General features: G+C 37.0%; 1 protein-coding gene across 1 annotated transcript in view; it reads right to left on the reverse strand.

Annotated features, from left to right (window-relative positions):
• dnajc11.L (DnaJ heat shock protein family (Hsp40) member C11 L homeolog) overlaps positions 1-17,509 on the reverse strand; it is a 126,557-nt gene that overhangs the window by 67,245 nt on the left and 41,803 nt on the right. The window contains exons 2-3 of the mRNA XM_018226143.2: positions 13,728-13,857; positions 5,393-5,466 (exon numbers count right to left, since the gene is read on the reverse strand). Coding sequence (XP_018081632.1) covers positions 5,393-5,466; positions 13,728-13,857 — 204 coding nt within the window. The remainder of the gene's footprint in view (positions 1-5,392; positions 5,467-13,727; positions 13,858-17,509) is intronic.

Below are 17,509 nucleotides of genomic sequence, written 5' to 3' on the forward strand. Positions count from 1 at the left end.
GTAATTAATTCAGTTTCTCATTACACGGCAGCTCAGAAAACAGGGTAGTTTGCAGCTCCGCAGCATCAGCTTCTGTGATATATGAATCTTATATTCTGCTTGATGATTTGTGACGACATCTTTAACTTTCCAGACCACACTGAGCATGTCAGTGTGACGGACACCCCTAACAAAAAGCAAGATGCACATATCTGAATGCCTGAGAATAATTACAGATGAAGAGATTCTGAAACTTTAAGCTAGTGCAGTAAGTTCAGTACATAGTAGGGATGCACCAAATCCAGGATTCGGCCTTTTTCAGCAGGATTCGGATTCGACCGAATCCTTCTGTCTGGCTGAACCGAATCCTAATTTGCATATGCACATGAGGGGCGGGGAGGGAAATCCCATAACTTTTTGTCACAAAACAAGGAAGTCAAAAATCTTTTCCCCTTTCCACGCCTAATTTGCATATGCAAATTAGGATTCGGTTCGGTATTCGTCGAATCTTTCAAAAAGGATTCGGGGGTTCGGCCGAATCCAAAATAGTGGATTCGGTGCATGCCTAGTACATAGACTACAACATTTTCAGCCATATTTTCTTCTAGGGTTTAAAGGGGACCCGTCACCCAAAAAATTATTCAAAATCCTATTTTATCACATAAGTCAAGCAAAATGAACTTTAATTGCACTATATAAATTATCTGAATCTTGTTTCCTTCAGTCTGGGAATTTATAATTATAGCAAGCAGGCAGGAGCAATTTTGTGGACACTGTTATTAAGGCAAGCCTTGCAGTTTGTGCACCAGAATGGGGGACCTGATGTCCATCCCCATGCACTGGTTACACAGTTAAAAAGTGAAGAGAACAGGGGGAATGTGCGGAGAGCAGTGACATCTAGGAAGTGCTGAATGGAAAGTGAAAGTAATTGTCTGCCCCGCCTCTATGCATAGAGGGGGGGCATACAATATTTGATTGACAGCTGAGGATTTTTAAATGAGCTTACAACAGCTATGAACGCTTTAATAAAAAATATAAATTGGATTTCATGTTTTAATTTGAAAAGGACTTTTATTATACAGGTTATTGTGTCTGGGTGACAGGTCCACTTTAACTCTCCTTTAATAAGCATGACCTGAGAAGTAATTGTAAAAGGTGGAGCAGGGCCATGTTAAAAAGAGACTGTGTATATGAGAATAAAGGTGTGTACCCAGGAAATAAAGTGTGCAAGAATGTGAGTACATTAACAAAGACATGGATAGATGACAGGGACAGTCTGTGCCTTGGTATAAGACAGAGTGGTTGGGAGAAAGTGAATATCTAACCATGACAACTTTAAGAGCTTTTTAAACTGGAAATATGTCTGTTTTCAGTGCAGATAGTGCAAATGTGCATCGACAGTGACATATCCTGAACCACCCATGCTCTCCGTAACTTACACAGAGAGATAGCATAAACGTATGCTAGCCAAGGTATTCCACTGTAAGAGCTACAGGGCAGTGAACTCCTTCTTCCTGTATTCTCTTAATGTGCAGCATGTATTCTTTGTAACTGGGTATGTTTCTATCCACTACAATATTTGTCTGAACGATTATTGTTCTGTAAAAATGCTAAGCACAATTCTGTTTGAAAATCTGAGGGTATAGTGGCCCTTTCAATGACTTTTCCTGTGCCTTACAATAGCTAAATAACTCTGTTTCTCTGCCTCAGCATGACTACTGAGCAGTAAGCGGCAGCAGTTACTTGTAAGCTGTCGCTGTTGTGAAAATAAATATATTCAGGCCTTTCACTTCAATTAGAGCTCAGATATTTATCTTGCCTCTCTAATTTTATTGGAGTGGATTTTTCTGGTACAGAAGTACAATTTTTTTTTTTCTGAATATTTTTACATTTCTTTCTGTTGAATTTGGGTAATTTACGCTCGCCCTGTTAAGCTGCGGGACAGGACATATTTTATACGAATTCAGAATTTCCATAAACTCGCTGAATAGAGTTGTAGGTCATTTTCACTGTATGGCAGGTGGAAACAATCCTAGGTTGGATCAATATTTTTAGATGGAGATATAAAATTTTAACTAAGCGCTGTTGTTGAAATAAACAATTTTCTATGATGATGTTAACAAGACAAAAAAAGTCCTATGTATTACAGTGTAGTGCGACATTGAAGAAAAGATTTAAAAAGGGAATAAACGTAAATTTATACACAAAGAACATATTTTCTGTATGCCAGTATACGTTCACACAAGGACTCGCGCCCAAACGGAATACAGTAAGACGTCAGGAGCTATTAAAAGGACATCAGTTCAATCTGTAATAAATGTTCTGAAACAGAGTGTGTTACCAAGCTCCCAAATCACCCCCTGTGGCCCAATAAGTGTCAGTGCTTTGTCTCTTCTGTTGCAAGGGTTACTGGTAGAGCAGGTGAATTATGTGGCAAACACAGTGATGTAGTAGGAATTTGAAGGATGTAATAATGCAGCATTTGCTCGAGCTGCTACTTCATGTGGCTTCAGTCTAAATATATCCTTGCAGAATAATTCTAGTATCCGGAAACACATTATGCAGAAACCTCAGAATTGTGGAAAAGGCTGTTTCCTACAGACTCTTTTAAATCCAAATTTCTAAAATGATTTCCTTTCTCTGTAATAATAAAACAGTACCTTGTACTTGATCCAAACTAAGATATAATTAATCCTTTTTGGAGGCAAACCCAGCCTATTGGGTTTATTTAATATTTACATGATTTTCTAGTAGAATTTAGGATCCAAATTAGAGAAAGATCCATTATCCGGGAAACCCCTGGTGCTGAGCATTCTGGATAACAGGTCCTATACCTGTATGGCATCCAGTAGCAAAAACCAAAGCCCTGCTCTTGGACTTCAGTCATTGAAGCTTCAGTCGAAATACAGGTATGGGATCCATTATCTGGAAAGCCATCTTTTTTTTCTATTCTTCTGCTACTTCTGTTCTTTGTTCTTCAACTTGCTGGTCTTTTTTTGCCCTTTTGCAGCCCTAGTGCGCAAGACTTTCCGAGACCACTTCAGATATGGGATCCATTATCCAGAATCCTCCAAATTACGGAAAAGACGTCTCCCATAGACTCCATTTTATCCAAATTTTTTGAAGTGATTTTCTTTTTCTCTATAATAATAAAACAGTGCCTTGTACTTGATCCAAACTAAGATATAATTAATCCTTTTTGGAAGCAGAACCAGCCTATTGGGTTTATTTAAATATTTACATGATTTTCTAGTAGACTTAAGGTATGAAGATCCAAATTATGCAAAGATCAGTTATCCGGGAAGCCCCAGTTTCCCTGCATTCTGGATAACAGGTCCCATACCTGTACTGCATTCCACAAAAATCCCTTGATAAAGCTCAGCAATCATTTTACAATTTGCCTTAATAGTTTGACCACATTGGAGTCAATGGATACACTTTACGCAGCATATGTTTTGTATTCAGTTAGATCTCGGCCTATTTGGGTGGTCTGATATGAGCATAGGTGTGTTTCTTTGTATAATCTTGTAGACTTTTGTAAAAAGTTACATTCTAAAGATGAAAATCTTTATCCTTTCTAGCAGGCCTAAGGCGCATTTGTTTCTACTAAAACATATCCTTCGGCAAAAGCTGATTGATGCAGGGAGAGAAGTGTGCGATCAAGCCATTTACAAATAAAATATAGGTTTGATTTTATACATAGGGAGAGTATGCAGGATTAGTTTTATTGTTATAATATGTTATCCTCACCCTCGCTTTAGGCTTCTGTCACATGGATGACTTACACTGCTGCAATAGGGCATGTAATCACTTTTACAGTAGACAGAAGCGAGTATACTAATTTTAATACAGGCTTCAGAAGGAGACAGGTAGTGAGCAGGTTCCATACCTGTAATCCTTTTAAATGCAGTTAAACACAACTTTAAAACCACTGGACACTTTTAATACTATTAATAATCATAATGATATATATATATATATATATGTATATATATATATATATATATATATATATATGTATATATATATATATATGTATCTATATATATATATATATATAGATAGATAGATATATTCACACACACACACACACACACACACACATATATATATATCTATATCTATATATAATTAAAAAACCTATATATTTTAATATACCTGTATACTGCAAAGTTTCTTAGAATTACATCTTCTTTCACTGGGCAAATATTTTTCTCAGTGCATGACTACATAAAATGCCACAAATTGTTGGCATCACAGCTGATTAGTAATTAGGACGGCAGCAGGAGTGTTATATAGGTATTCCCTGGTGCAAAGATGAAGTAGAAACCAGCAGGCAAAGGTTTCTCAAATTAGATGCCCATTAGAAAAGGTTAAAATACTGAACCACTGCATTCAGAGTCGCTCCCATGGGTCGAGACAGACAGGGCAGACTGAAATCAATTAACTCTTGAGTTGCAATGCAGTGTATAGGCACCGCTCTCCTGTGGATACAGACACACGTTGTATTTCTAAGAGGCCGAAGCAGCTGCATGCTTGAAACTCTTTCTAGTCGGGAGTTTTATCAGGCTTCCGTTCTCCTTTACAGTACGCCTTTAAAAACACTTCTCGTCACAAAAGCAACTTTTATTAAACTGTAAAAACTGGGTTGAATTAAATAAACTTTTCCTAACAGCTTCATGTTCCCTTTCCTTTAACTAACCAATCAATACCACAGTTCCACAGAGAGAATGCCGTGTTCCCTTTGATTGAACCTTGGTGGAAGCTCTTAGGAAGACAGCATTCACATATTATTTGAATTATTAACAGACATCCAATATTTTCCCCCCATGGGTCAATCCTAGAGTTGAATAACTTTTTATCGGTGTTATGCCAAACTTTGAAATGAACTGTTACCTGACTGCATTGTCTATCGCCTGTTCACAATAAGGTTCAGTTAGGGGTGCTTTTAAGTGCTGCAGCATGTAAGGGGAAATATTCAGAAACAATGTCAGTGTTCAAATATTACACTCTTTTAGACTCTAAAAACGTAGAGAAATTTTACCCAGGGAAATTTTGCAGCAAACATTGTTTAAAGCATCACTGCAATGACAAATAGTTAAAAAAATACACCACCAGTAGCATTTTTTTTTTTTTTAAAGTCTTTGTCTATGTTGATTAAAAAGCCATAGCAGCGCTTATAATCTGAAGCACCGCACCAATGTCAGAAAGAAAACCCATGTAGAGGTTCATGATCAGGCTGCCACTTCCTTATGTGCTTTGCCAGTGATCAATGTGGGCAACACATTTCTACTACATCTTGCTTAGAATTTAGTTAGTGCGATAACTATTAAATATAGAAATTTGGTACACATATAAATGATGGAGCAAGAAATATTAGACAAAGCTTCAGCCAAAAAAAAGAGGCTCTTACCTCCCAGCCTTCCATCTCCAGCCCCTTCTTCCCATAGATGTCATAAATAGCTCTTGATTGAGGGTCACTGAGAACTGAAAAATAAATGCATATACAAAGGTTAACCTACGGCATGCTTATATAAAGTGTAAAATCAACCTAACCTACGGCATGCTTATATAAAGTGCAACATGCTAAGCAACAAAAATATACTGAGAATATATATGTGTGTGAGTGTGTGTATATGCTGTAACTACACGCACTCCGGTTCTTTTCTTTCAATGTTTATTCAGCATAAATAGTTTCGGTCCGTGGTCTCGGACCTTTTCCACATTTAAATGTGGAAACGCATCTTGACAAAGGTCTGAGACCACAGACTGAAACGTTGATGCATTAAATATGTACTATTTATGCTGAATAAACATTGAATGCTCGGGACTGAGGGTTTCGGGATAATGGATCTTTCTGTAATATGGATCTTCATACTTTAAATCTACTAGAAAATCATGCAAACATTAAATAAACCCAATAGGCTGGTTTTGCTTCCAATGAGGATTAATTATACAGTATCTTATTTTGGATCAAGTACAAGGTACTGTTTAATTACTACAGAGAAAAAGGAGTGAGTGTGTGTGTTTCTATAAGGGCTGGAATGTGCCTAGGGCTTTTCCCTGGTCTGGACCCTTTCTCTCCATTGTACTCGAGGCTGTGCCGGCAAGGGGGCAAAGCAGCCAGCCAGGTTGCCTTGGGCACCTAGCTGGCGTGGCCCGGGCCACATTTTATATATAGGCAGAAGTTGGGATATCAGCACACACGAAAGTCTAGTAATACAGATGCCTGGGTGCAGTCTTCAAACATCTTAAAAAAGACTGCAGCAAAATGTCAGTTAGTGTCCAATAAAGTATACGTAAAATTTTTATAAGCCCTGAGTTGTGCGTATTCGTTGAGTTTTATTATATATATATATAGATATATATAGATATATATATAGATATATATATATATATATATATAGTCAATGGAGGAGCCGGCACTCTCGTCAAACGGTTCAACCTTGCCTGGGTGCAGTGTCTGAAATTTTTGAAATATTTATCCCACAAAGAAGGTCCGCACTATATATATATATATATATATATATATATATATATATATATATATATATATATATATATATATATATATATATATATATATATATATATATATATATATAAATATAAAAAAAATGTGAGAGGAAAAGGAACACTAACAGGAAAACTGCTGGCCTACAGAAGTTGTGAGATGTAGTAAGGAAGAGGATACACAGAGGTGCCACAACAGAAAAGCACAAGCATAGTTAGACGAAACAATTAGCATGTAGACAAAAAATAAAGGTAAAGTGACTAGAAATGTAGAAACCATTTACCGAGATACAAAGAAAAAAGGATTCATCCCACAACAAAAAGGTGAGATAAAAAAAAAAAAAAAACTTTTGTTTTTTCTCCCATTAACAAGACTTAGAAGCTCAGATGATGAACATCTCCAAATATTTTCGTTATGGCTGTACTGGGAAACATACGTTTGTACCAGAGCATGACACCGTGAGTGAATGTTTAGGGACAAGGTCTTGTTAATCTTAAGAGGCAACTTGATGTGTGAACTTTAAGAAGCCATGATAAAGGTTCTGTTTGCCCTGAGTATTCATAGATCCCTTGTGGATACGTTCACCTTTGCTATGCTCTTTCTATGGCTCTCAGTTACACTTTTTGTAATGAATAAAGTGCCCACACTGACAGATCTATATGATGAAGCACGTATTCACATTTCTGCTTCTTAATTCTATGGTTCTGTCTCAGCAAAAATGCTTTATGGAAGGAATATTCAAACAACCTCCATCCTGGAGCTCTGCAACAGTTTAGGTCTGTGCATATACATTGGTTTCATACACACTGGCGACTTTGTAGATGAGTCCCAAAGGGTTACAGCCATCCCTATTTTTTTTAAAGGGTAGTTTACTTTAACTAAATGTTGAACAAGGCATGGGCTATATGGAGCTAAAGGCCAGTGGTACAGCTTCTGTGCACTTAAAGGAGAACTAAACCCTTAAAATGCCATATTTTATATACTGAACTTATTGCACCAGCCTAAAGTTTCAGCTTCTCAATAGCAGCAATGATCCAGGACTTCAAACTTGTCACAGGGGGTCACTATCTTGGAAAGTGTCTGAGCAGATGTCGAGAAGCAAAGCTTAGAGGTCGTCGCAAATTATCAAGCAGAAAATGAGGTTGGTCTGTAATATAAAATGATGCTACAGGGCTAATTATTAAATTCTGATGCTAATTGCACTGGTTTCTGTGCTGCCATGCACCAATAATCAGAATTATTTACAAATCATCCTTCTATTATAACATTTATATTATATAAAATCAGTATATTGTGCATCAGTCCCTAAGCTAACTGACAGCAGAACAGAGCATGTACAGTGAATCAGCAGAAAAGAAGATGGGGAGCTACCGGGGCATCTTTGGAGACACATATCTTTACTGCTAGAGTTGTAGTTGCCTTGGGCTGGTACAGGAGCCCAAAACAGAATGAACAACATTTCTAGCTACTTCTTCAGTTAAAATTTAGTTCAGCTTTAACAATCAACTATGGATTTATATATTGAGCAGCCCAGTCACAGTAATTCTCCCAACAGGCTCATGCATGATCACTAGGCGCACATCTAAGTACCAAAATACTTTACATGCCTGTCTACTTATAGGAGTCACCTTCAAGTTAATTTTACATTTTTAGTATGTGACAGAATGGCAAATTTTCGATTGACTTTCATTTTTTTCTTTTTTGTAGTTTTTGAATTATTTGCCTTCTTCATCTGACTCTATGCAACTTTAAAATGGGGGTCACTGACCCCCATCTAAAATCAAATCCTATGTAAGATGACAGATTGTATCGTTACTGACACTTTTTAATACTCATATTTCTATGTAGGCCCTCTCCTATTCATATTCCAATCCTTTATTTAAATCAATGCATTGCTGCTAGAACCCTTAGCAACCAGATTGCCGAAATTGCAGACTGGAGAGCTACTGAATAAAAAGCTAAATAATCAAAACACACAAATAATAGAAAAACTCTCTAATTTAAAGGTGAACAACCCCTTTGAATTGATCTAGGCTACCATTGGTTTAAAGGTTGTTCTTCCTTTCCTTTCCTGTATGAGTCAGAAAAATGCAAGTTACAATGCACTGGCATAAAGGAGCCCTAAACTGTCCCCTAGGTACCCCCAAATAGTGAATAAACTGGCTGAAAACATAAGAGTGCAAATGCTGGCCCTTTGCAACAACATGCACAACAAACACAGTTGATTTGTCAGTTTAATCGCCTATTCAGAGAGTTCACCTGGTGCTGAGCGGATCAACGAGCACAAACAGCTCCGTATCTCGTCACCATGGTGCAGAGTGAGCATTTTCTTTTTTTAATGGGACACATTATTTCTATTCAGTTATTTCTCTTAAATCTACAAACGTGGATAAAATATGCTGTAGCAAAAGAAGGAGAAGGGAGGGGGAAAATAAAAAGCACTTGACAAAGGCTGTGACTATGGAAGATAGCAGCACATAATCAGAGAAAGACTATTTAGATCAAAACCGCTCTGCAAATTGATTTTTGTACATCTGCCATGGATGGGTACATTAAGTCTGATAAGAATGTATTGTCTTTACATTAATTTATCATCTTGCTCATTCAAGCTGTTGCACCAGCCATTAAAAACACATTTCTAGGCAAGATAGTAAACAGGGATACAGGCTCCTGACACACTTCTACTGTTCAGAATCCTCTGTCTATAGAACAAAATGCCTTGCCTGCCTAATTATAAGAGAATGACTTCTGTGTATCAACAACAACCTATTCCCCCCCCCTGTTTTTCCTAAATAATGGTGGTTTGTCAGAATAAAATTCTGCTTCTAAAGCAAATCACCCTTCAATGCCATATGTGAAACTCGGGTGGGTTAAAATTGCACCGTTAACACATCACTTAAATGGAAGCTATACCGCCATACAATGTAGGTCTCTATAAAAAATATATTGCATAAAATAAAAACCCTGCTTCGTGTAAATAAACAATTTTCATAATAATATACTTTTTTTAGTAGTATGTGCCATTGGGTAATCATAAATAGAAAATTGCCATTTTAAAAAAAATAGGAGCCGCCCCCTGGGATCGTCGGATTCACGGTGCACACAAACAAACCATACATGTCACATGAGCCAATTAACAGAGAGAGAGTTCGGTATTTTGCTTCCCACACTTCTTCCCATCACAAAATGGTGGTTCAAGGCAAGAGATGTAAATAAAAAAAAAAAAAAAATATATATATATATATATATATATATATATATATATATATATATATATATATATATATATATATATATATATATATATATATATATATAAATAAATAAATATTCCAGTTTGGTAAGATTCTTTAATATTCCACTTAACATGATATAAACTGTCTGTTGTTTAAGTATTCATTTTGGGGGTGCAATTTTCCTTTAACATTTGTCATTGATCCAATGTCTTTTATCTTTTCATAAAGCAAATAAAAAAAAAAAAAAGAAACCACTTGGATAAGGGTAGTGTAATCAAGTTGCTTTAATTGAAACTATAAGAAACTAATTTGCTCAATTACGCCTTGTAGGCTAGACAAACATAAATAGTTCCTGTCCTACTGAGTGATGGTTGCATTTTCTCTTACCAATACTTTATTTTTTTTTTGTCCTCCAAAAAAAATAAAAAAAATTCTGAAGCTTATCCCATTTTGAATTACAACAAAAATGCCTTAAAAAAGTTCCTGTTCAGCTTATTTTTCCTGTTATAATAATAAAAAAAACACAAAGTATATTGCAACAGTCTGGTCTGCGCAGACAGTGTAATAAAATCTTTAATTATTGCAGCATCCAGTGCGCACGGCAATGAGGATATTGCTTTCATTTCAACTTCCCCCCAATTTTCATAATTGTAACACTCGACAGCGTTATGCATGGTACACAGAAAAAATTAAATTACAGAATTATAGGGAAAATGTCAGCAAACAAAAACATGAATAAAAATATTTTCATGAATTGGGCCTATAGTTTTCCTGTATATACTAGGGATGCACCCAATAGAGGATTCGGTTCGGGATTCGGCCTTCTTCAGCAGGATTCGGTTTCGGCTGAATCCTTCTGCAGGCCGAACCGAATACTTATTTGCATATGCAAATTAGGGGCAGGGAGGGAAATCGTGTGACTTTTTTTCACAAAACAAGTAAAAAATGTTCACCCCTAATTTAGATATGCAAATTATGATTCGGCCGAATCTTTCGGCAAGGATTCGGGGGTTAAGCTGAATCCAAAATAGTGGCTTCGGTGCATCCCTAGTATATACTTCCAAATTCAGTACTAAAGCATGAATATCACACGGTTAAGACGTTAGACAAGTGATCAAGGTCTGAAAAGCGGATTACAAGGGAACCTGGGCAGTCATCAGCCAATGACATTTCCCATCCGGCCTTAATGATATTCATTACCGAATGGCTTTCTATATTCGTTTTGACTAATAAAAAAAAATGATTTTTTGACACAGTTATAGACCCTTAGTTTGCCACCGTCAAAAATGACCAGATTGCACAATTTTACTGTCATACAATATGTAGGGGGCCACAGGCTCAATGTGATATGGAGAGCCAATCGACTCTAATCTGACACTTAGGTACTGAGCTCACTTAACTGGCAGCCCTAATGATGAATAAAGCGGGACATAGACGCAAAAATCTGATCGTACGAATCCTCGATTCGTACGGTTCTCGGGCCGTGTGAAAAATGTCCCGACATTTTTTCGTGCCATGCCGATCAGTCATTCAGTCAATCAGACAGGTTAAAAGATTTCTGTCAGCTGCCGATAATATCTCTGCATGTATTGCCGATCTGACAATTTTCAGTGGGAGACTGTCACCAGCTTTGTCGGACATAAACTTTCGTACGATTGCTTTAGGGGCAGAACATCGTCTGATCTGTTCTTTTACTACTTTATTTGATCTGAATGGTTAGTGGCAGGTCGGGAGATTGGGATGTCCGATCATTCGTCCGATGCACGTCTATGGCCACCTTAAGACAGATGAACCGCATAATAATAATAATATCTGCTTAAAGGAGAAGGAAAGGCTTGGTGCACTTGGGGCCAAATGTTAGGCACCCCCAAGTGATTGTATGAATTACCTGAAACCCCAGGCCGGTGCTCCTATCAGCAGAAAACTGCACTGGCCCAGAGTTATACCAGTGAGCAGCATGGATCGATCTGCTTCCGGCTTCTTCTTTCTTCAAATGTCCCGGGGCAAAAGAATGCACAGGCAAAATAGCTGAATTTTTAGTTGAAATTCAGCTTTTCGTTGTACTGCGCATGCGCAACAGTGCGAAGGAAAGCAGAAGAGGATCGCTCCTTGGTGCTGGGCCGGTGCAGTTTTCTGCTGATAGGAGCACCGGCCTGGGGTTTCAAGTAAGTCAATAAAATCACTTGGGGGTGCCTAACATTTGGCATCCCCAAGTGCACCAAGCCTTTCCTTCTCCTTTAAATAAGAAGGAAAGCTACCGAATAGATTAGCAACAATGGTGCAAACTAGAACGCTTTATTTATTATGTAGAATGCTATACCATACCTGAGTAAACAGCTCTAGACACTGTCTCTGTTTGTTTAGGATAGCAGCTGCCATATTAGCTTGATGTGACATCATTTCCAGACTGAGTATATCCCTGTTTTTATTCTTCTGCTACGTCTGTTCTTTGTTCTTCAACTTGCTGGTCTTTTTTTGCCCTTTTGTTCCCCTAGTGCCCAAGACTTACCAAGTCCACTACAGATATGGGATCCGTTACCCAGAAAGCTCAGAATTACGTAAAAGCCGTCTCCCATAGACTCCATTTTATCCAACTAATCCCTAAATTTCTAAAAATTATTTCCTTTTTCTCTGTAATAATAAAGCAGTACCTTGTAAAGGTATGGGACCTGTAATCCAGAATGCTCGGGACCTGGGGGTTTCCTGATACCAGATCTTTCAGTAATTTGGATCTTCATAACAACTTATCTACTAGATAATCATGTAAACATTAAATAAACCAAATAGGCTGGTTTTCTTCCAATAAGGATTAATTATATCTTAGTTTGGTTCAAGTACAAGGTACTGTTTTGTTTTTTTTATTAGAGAGAATAAGGAAACAATTTCTCAAAATTTGGATTATTTGGAGAAAATGAAGTCTATGGAAGACGGCCTTTCCATAAATCTTTCTGGATAACGTGTTTCCAGATAATGGATCCCATACCTGCACTTGCAAAGCAACATATAATTAATCATTACTGGAAGGTTATTTAATGTTTAAATGATTTTCTAGTAGCCATAAGGTATGCAGATCCAAATGACAGAGCGATCCATTATCCAGAAAACCCCAGTTCTCGAGAATTCTGTATAACAGGTCCTATACCTGTACACCATACCTCCTGCAAGGAGATTTTTAAGACAATGGTATTGGGATGAGATAAGGATAATGAAGGTAGTAACAAACAGAGAATAAACAGCAGGGGAAAAACAATACACATTTACTCTTTAATATTCCCAAAATTTAAGATGTATACATTTTTTTTTTGTAACAATAAAAAGGGTTTATTGGCTCTTAAATTTCAAGTAATGCAATGTGGGTATTTATTTGTGAATGTTTACACATATGAGCAACATGACTCCCTATCTGAGACTGTTTGGCATAGCCTGGGAGACAGCTTTATAGGCAATGCAAAATAAGGCAGCCTCTCAATAACACTGCTAACATCTCTGTGTCTAAGGTTTCAATGTTTTCCTGTCAAATAAACAATAATTCTGCACACATATCTTTCTAAACAAATGCTTCATTTCCTGCCATTTCTGGGAGTCTATGAAAGTCAGTAGATAGCTATCCATCTCGAGTCAGCTCAATGATTTATGTATTCGGGGAGGGAGGGGGGTGATGAATAGGCTGTTTGTGCTGACACTTCAGGGTTAAGAAATCCCAATTGTTGAAATAATTCTCTGCATGTGGTGCGGGCTTTCTCATTCTGTGACCCAAACGTTTCTGACCTCTCTCAATTTAGATGTAATCATTTTATTAATTAGTCAGATTGCTAATTTCCACGAGCAGATATTGATTTCTCAAAGACCTAGGCGAGGGGAAAGGTCCAAAACCTGCCATCATCTTAAAAACCCTCAAAGGAACGTCTCTCTCTTGCCAGACACACAATTCAAGTACTGCAAGAAAATTCAATATCTGCCACCCTGGCAGTTTCAGCAATTCTTAAATATCCACCGACCTTCATAAGCCTGGTGAACAAGGTTAAAGAGTTGCTCCGCTTGTTTTTTCAGCTCTGGGTCTCTGTGCTTGTCTGGATGGTATAACATACACAGCCTGCGGTAGGATGCCTTTAGTTCCTCCTGAGTCGCCTACAAAAAAAAGGAGAAAATCTGATCAATGAAAAATAATGACTTTATCAGGCCACAAAAACCTTAAAGGGCCAGTGCTAACAAACAAATGGAAACATTACATGGGCAATTTTGACAACCTGCATGCAAGATTCACCTTAATTTATAGAAAGCCTCAAAAATAACACTTACTCCCTTAGACCCAATTCATAAATATGGATTAGTGAAAGATTAAATAAAGCCAATAGTTTTAAGACTGCGCGGCACAGGATTTTTCTTTGATTGGGTATGAAAGTTTGCCAATACTGTATTATAATCAAAAACGTATAGCTTTTAGAAAGGTATGCGCTTGCAAAGAATGGATGTGTAATGATCACTTCCCTTTTCTGTGTCCCTGCATTATTCTTCTTTATAATATTATATGAACAGGCCAACACACACAATTAATATCATATACTCAATTCGGCGACTACTTGTAGTCAGCACACAAACTCAAAGTACAGGGAGTCAAAACGATTTTGTGCGCTGGGTTTCGTGCAATACCCTCAAAGTTTTCGGGTGAAAATTCTGGAAAAAAACGTGAAAATCGGATGAAAAAATCTGGAAGAAGATTTTTTCCTGCAAAGCACATTTGCGGGAAAATGTAATAAAAATAAGTTTAAAAAACACGAGCGGATTTCATCGGAGTTTGTAACAGAAAATATTGAGATAAATTCAGACTTTGATAAATAAACCCCATAATGTAGTGTTGCCCTGCACTGGTAAAACTGCTTCAGAAACGCTACTTATGTTTATATAAATAAGCTGCTGTGTAGCAATGGGGGCAGCCATTCAAAGGAGAAAAGGTTCAGGATACACAGCAGATAGCAGATAAGCTCTGTAGAACATAATGTTATCTGTTATCCATTATTTAACCTGTGCCATATAGCCTTTTTGTCAATTTCCACCATTGCTACACAGCAGCTTGTTTATATGAACTATAGTAGTGTTTCTGAAGCAAACACATCAGTTTTACCAGTGCAGGGCAACACTACATGATATTTTCATTACTTTAATACCCATTTTTTGGTGTTACTGTTCCTATAAAGTTCCATCAGCACAGCTCAATGTAGCATCTTGTAATTTACCCATGGAGTAAATAAAACATACAGGTCTGTAGTTATGTGCTGGCACTCTACAGTGAGGCCTAGAACAGCTTTTCTGAACATTGGAGGCAATATATATCCACTGAGAAAAACGCTAGCTGTGTGATAAATAATTTCACCCCAATGCAGTTCATACAGTGTTACGAGGCAATGGAAGGTATTTGTGCTTCTTAAAGGAAAACTATACCCCCCAAACAATGTAGGTCTCTATTAAAAGATACTGAGTAAAACAGCTCATGTGTAAAACCCTGCTTCATGTAAATGAACCATTATCATAATAATATACTTTTTGAGTAGTATGTGCCATTGGGTAATCATAAATAGAAAATGGCCATTTTAAAAAATAAGGGCCGCCCCCTGAGATCGTAAGATTCACTGTGCACACATACAAACCACATGTAAGGTCACATGAGCCAATTAACAGACAGAGTTCTGCCTTTTGCTTCCTCACTTCTTCCTGTTACAGTTAGTGTTGTAGTATTTCTGGTCAGGTGATCTCTGAGGCAGCACAGATAGAGTCACGAAATGGTGGTTCAAGGCAAGAGATGTAAAAGGGCAATATTTATGTAAATATATATTCCAGTTTGGTAAGATTCTTTAATATGTCATTCAATTTGATATAAACTATCTGTTGCTTAAGTATTCATTTTGGGGGTATAGTTTTCCTTTAAAGGAAAACAATACCCCCAAAATGAACACTTAAGCAACAGATAGTTCATATCATATTAAAGAATCTTACCAAACTGGAATATATATTTAAGTAAAATTGCCCTTTTACATCTCTTGCCTTGAGCCACCATTTTGTGATGGTCTGTGTGCTGTCTCAGAGATCACCTGACCAGAAATACTACAACTGTAACAGGAAGAAGTGTAGAAGCAAAAGACACAACTCTGTCTGTTAATTGGCTCATGTGACCTAACATGTATGGTTTGTTGGTATGTTTGTGAGTACAGTGAATCCTACGATCCCAGGGGGCGGCCCTTATTTTTTAAAATGGCAATTTTCTATTTATGATTACCCAATGGCACATACTACTAGAAAAGTATATTATTATGAAAATGGTTTATTTACATGATGCAGGATTTTACATATGAGCTGTTTTGAGCAATATCTTTTTATCGAGACATACATTGTTTTGGGGGTATAGTTTTCCTTTAAGTTCACAATATTCCATTTGATAACGACTGAACTTATTCTACAAGCGTTAGGGGTAGATTTATTAAGGGTCAAATAGAAAGTTCGAATTTTAGAAATTTTTTTATGGTCAAAACTGTCAAATTCGACAAGGGAATTATTCAAACTCGATTCAAGTTTTTTTCAATATTAGAAAAACGTCACAGATAGAAAGTAATTGGAAAAAGTCGTGATCTATCTGAAAACATCTACTTGTTTGAAGGCGAACAACCCCTTGAAAAATTTGAATTAGATTATTCGCCACCTAAATCCTGCTGAATTCATGTATAAGTCAATGGGAGAGGTTCATTGACCAATTTGGAGATGTTTGTAGCCTTCCTGACATTCAAGGTTTTTTTTGGAGCAATGACTCAAATCGAGTTAGGTCGAATTTGAATCGAATTCAATTCGAGTTTTCGGGTCGGTAAAGTTTTCCATATTTGATTTTTTTTAAAAAATAACCCCAATCGAATTTAGACTAAAATCTAATTCATGTGAGTTAAAAAAAAAAAAACACATGAATTCAGAATTTGACCCTTGATAAATATGCCTCCTAATGTTCCTTTAGCAGCAATGTTCCTTTTCTGCGGCAGTCCTTGCAAAGCACCGTCACTTTACACTGAGCATTTTTCAACAGAAACACTGTTATCCGAGAAGATATTTGACAAGGCGAACAAAGAATTCATCTTCAAATAAACGGAGGAATAAAAAAAAAATGAAATACTATAAAGCATTAATCACCAGACAGATTACAGTCACAAACTACACTGGAATCTCAGGGAAGAGGCTGCTTCTATTTCAATCTTTTTCTTATTACTGGAATCTATCGCCGAACAACAGGGTCTGCTTGGGAATGCGGATATGTTAATCCATTGTTCTTGTTTCTAATCACTCTTGGCTTTCTCCTTTTGTTTCCCTGCTCATGAAAAGGAAACCAGATGAGAGAGGAGTGTAATATCTCGCGCCGGAGCGACCTTCTTTAATCAAATTAAAGATAAATGGCTTAATGTGCTATTGATTAAGTCGTAGAAACGAACAGTTTCATTTTTCATAAATATGTTCGATAAAATGCAAGATTGAGCCCTTAATCTTAGCTGAATAGCTAAGGTCATTGGCTCAATATTTTATGAGTGATAACAGCTCTCCCTAACCTGCACAGAGATACTGACAACCTATCACCATGTAAAGATATATAGAGATCACGGTCTGTGCCTTGAGAGCTACATCTTTATTTGTAACTGTGGTCTCTTAAAACAACCACTAGGTCATTTAAACTGTAAAAGAACAGACTCTATTTATACGTAGCGTTAATCTTGCATTTATTATTACTTTAACTTACAAAGCAGCTTAGCTA

This window comes from Xenopus laevis, chromosome 7L, assembly GCF_017654675.1.
Source record: "Xenopus laevis strain J_2021 chromosome 7L, Xenopus_laevis_v10.1, whole genome shotgun sequence".
Taxonomy (NCBI): domain Eukaryota; kingdom Metazoa; phylum Chordata; class Amphibia; order Anura; family Pipidae; genus Xenopus; species Xenopus laevis.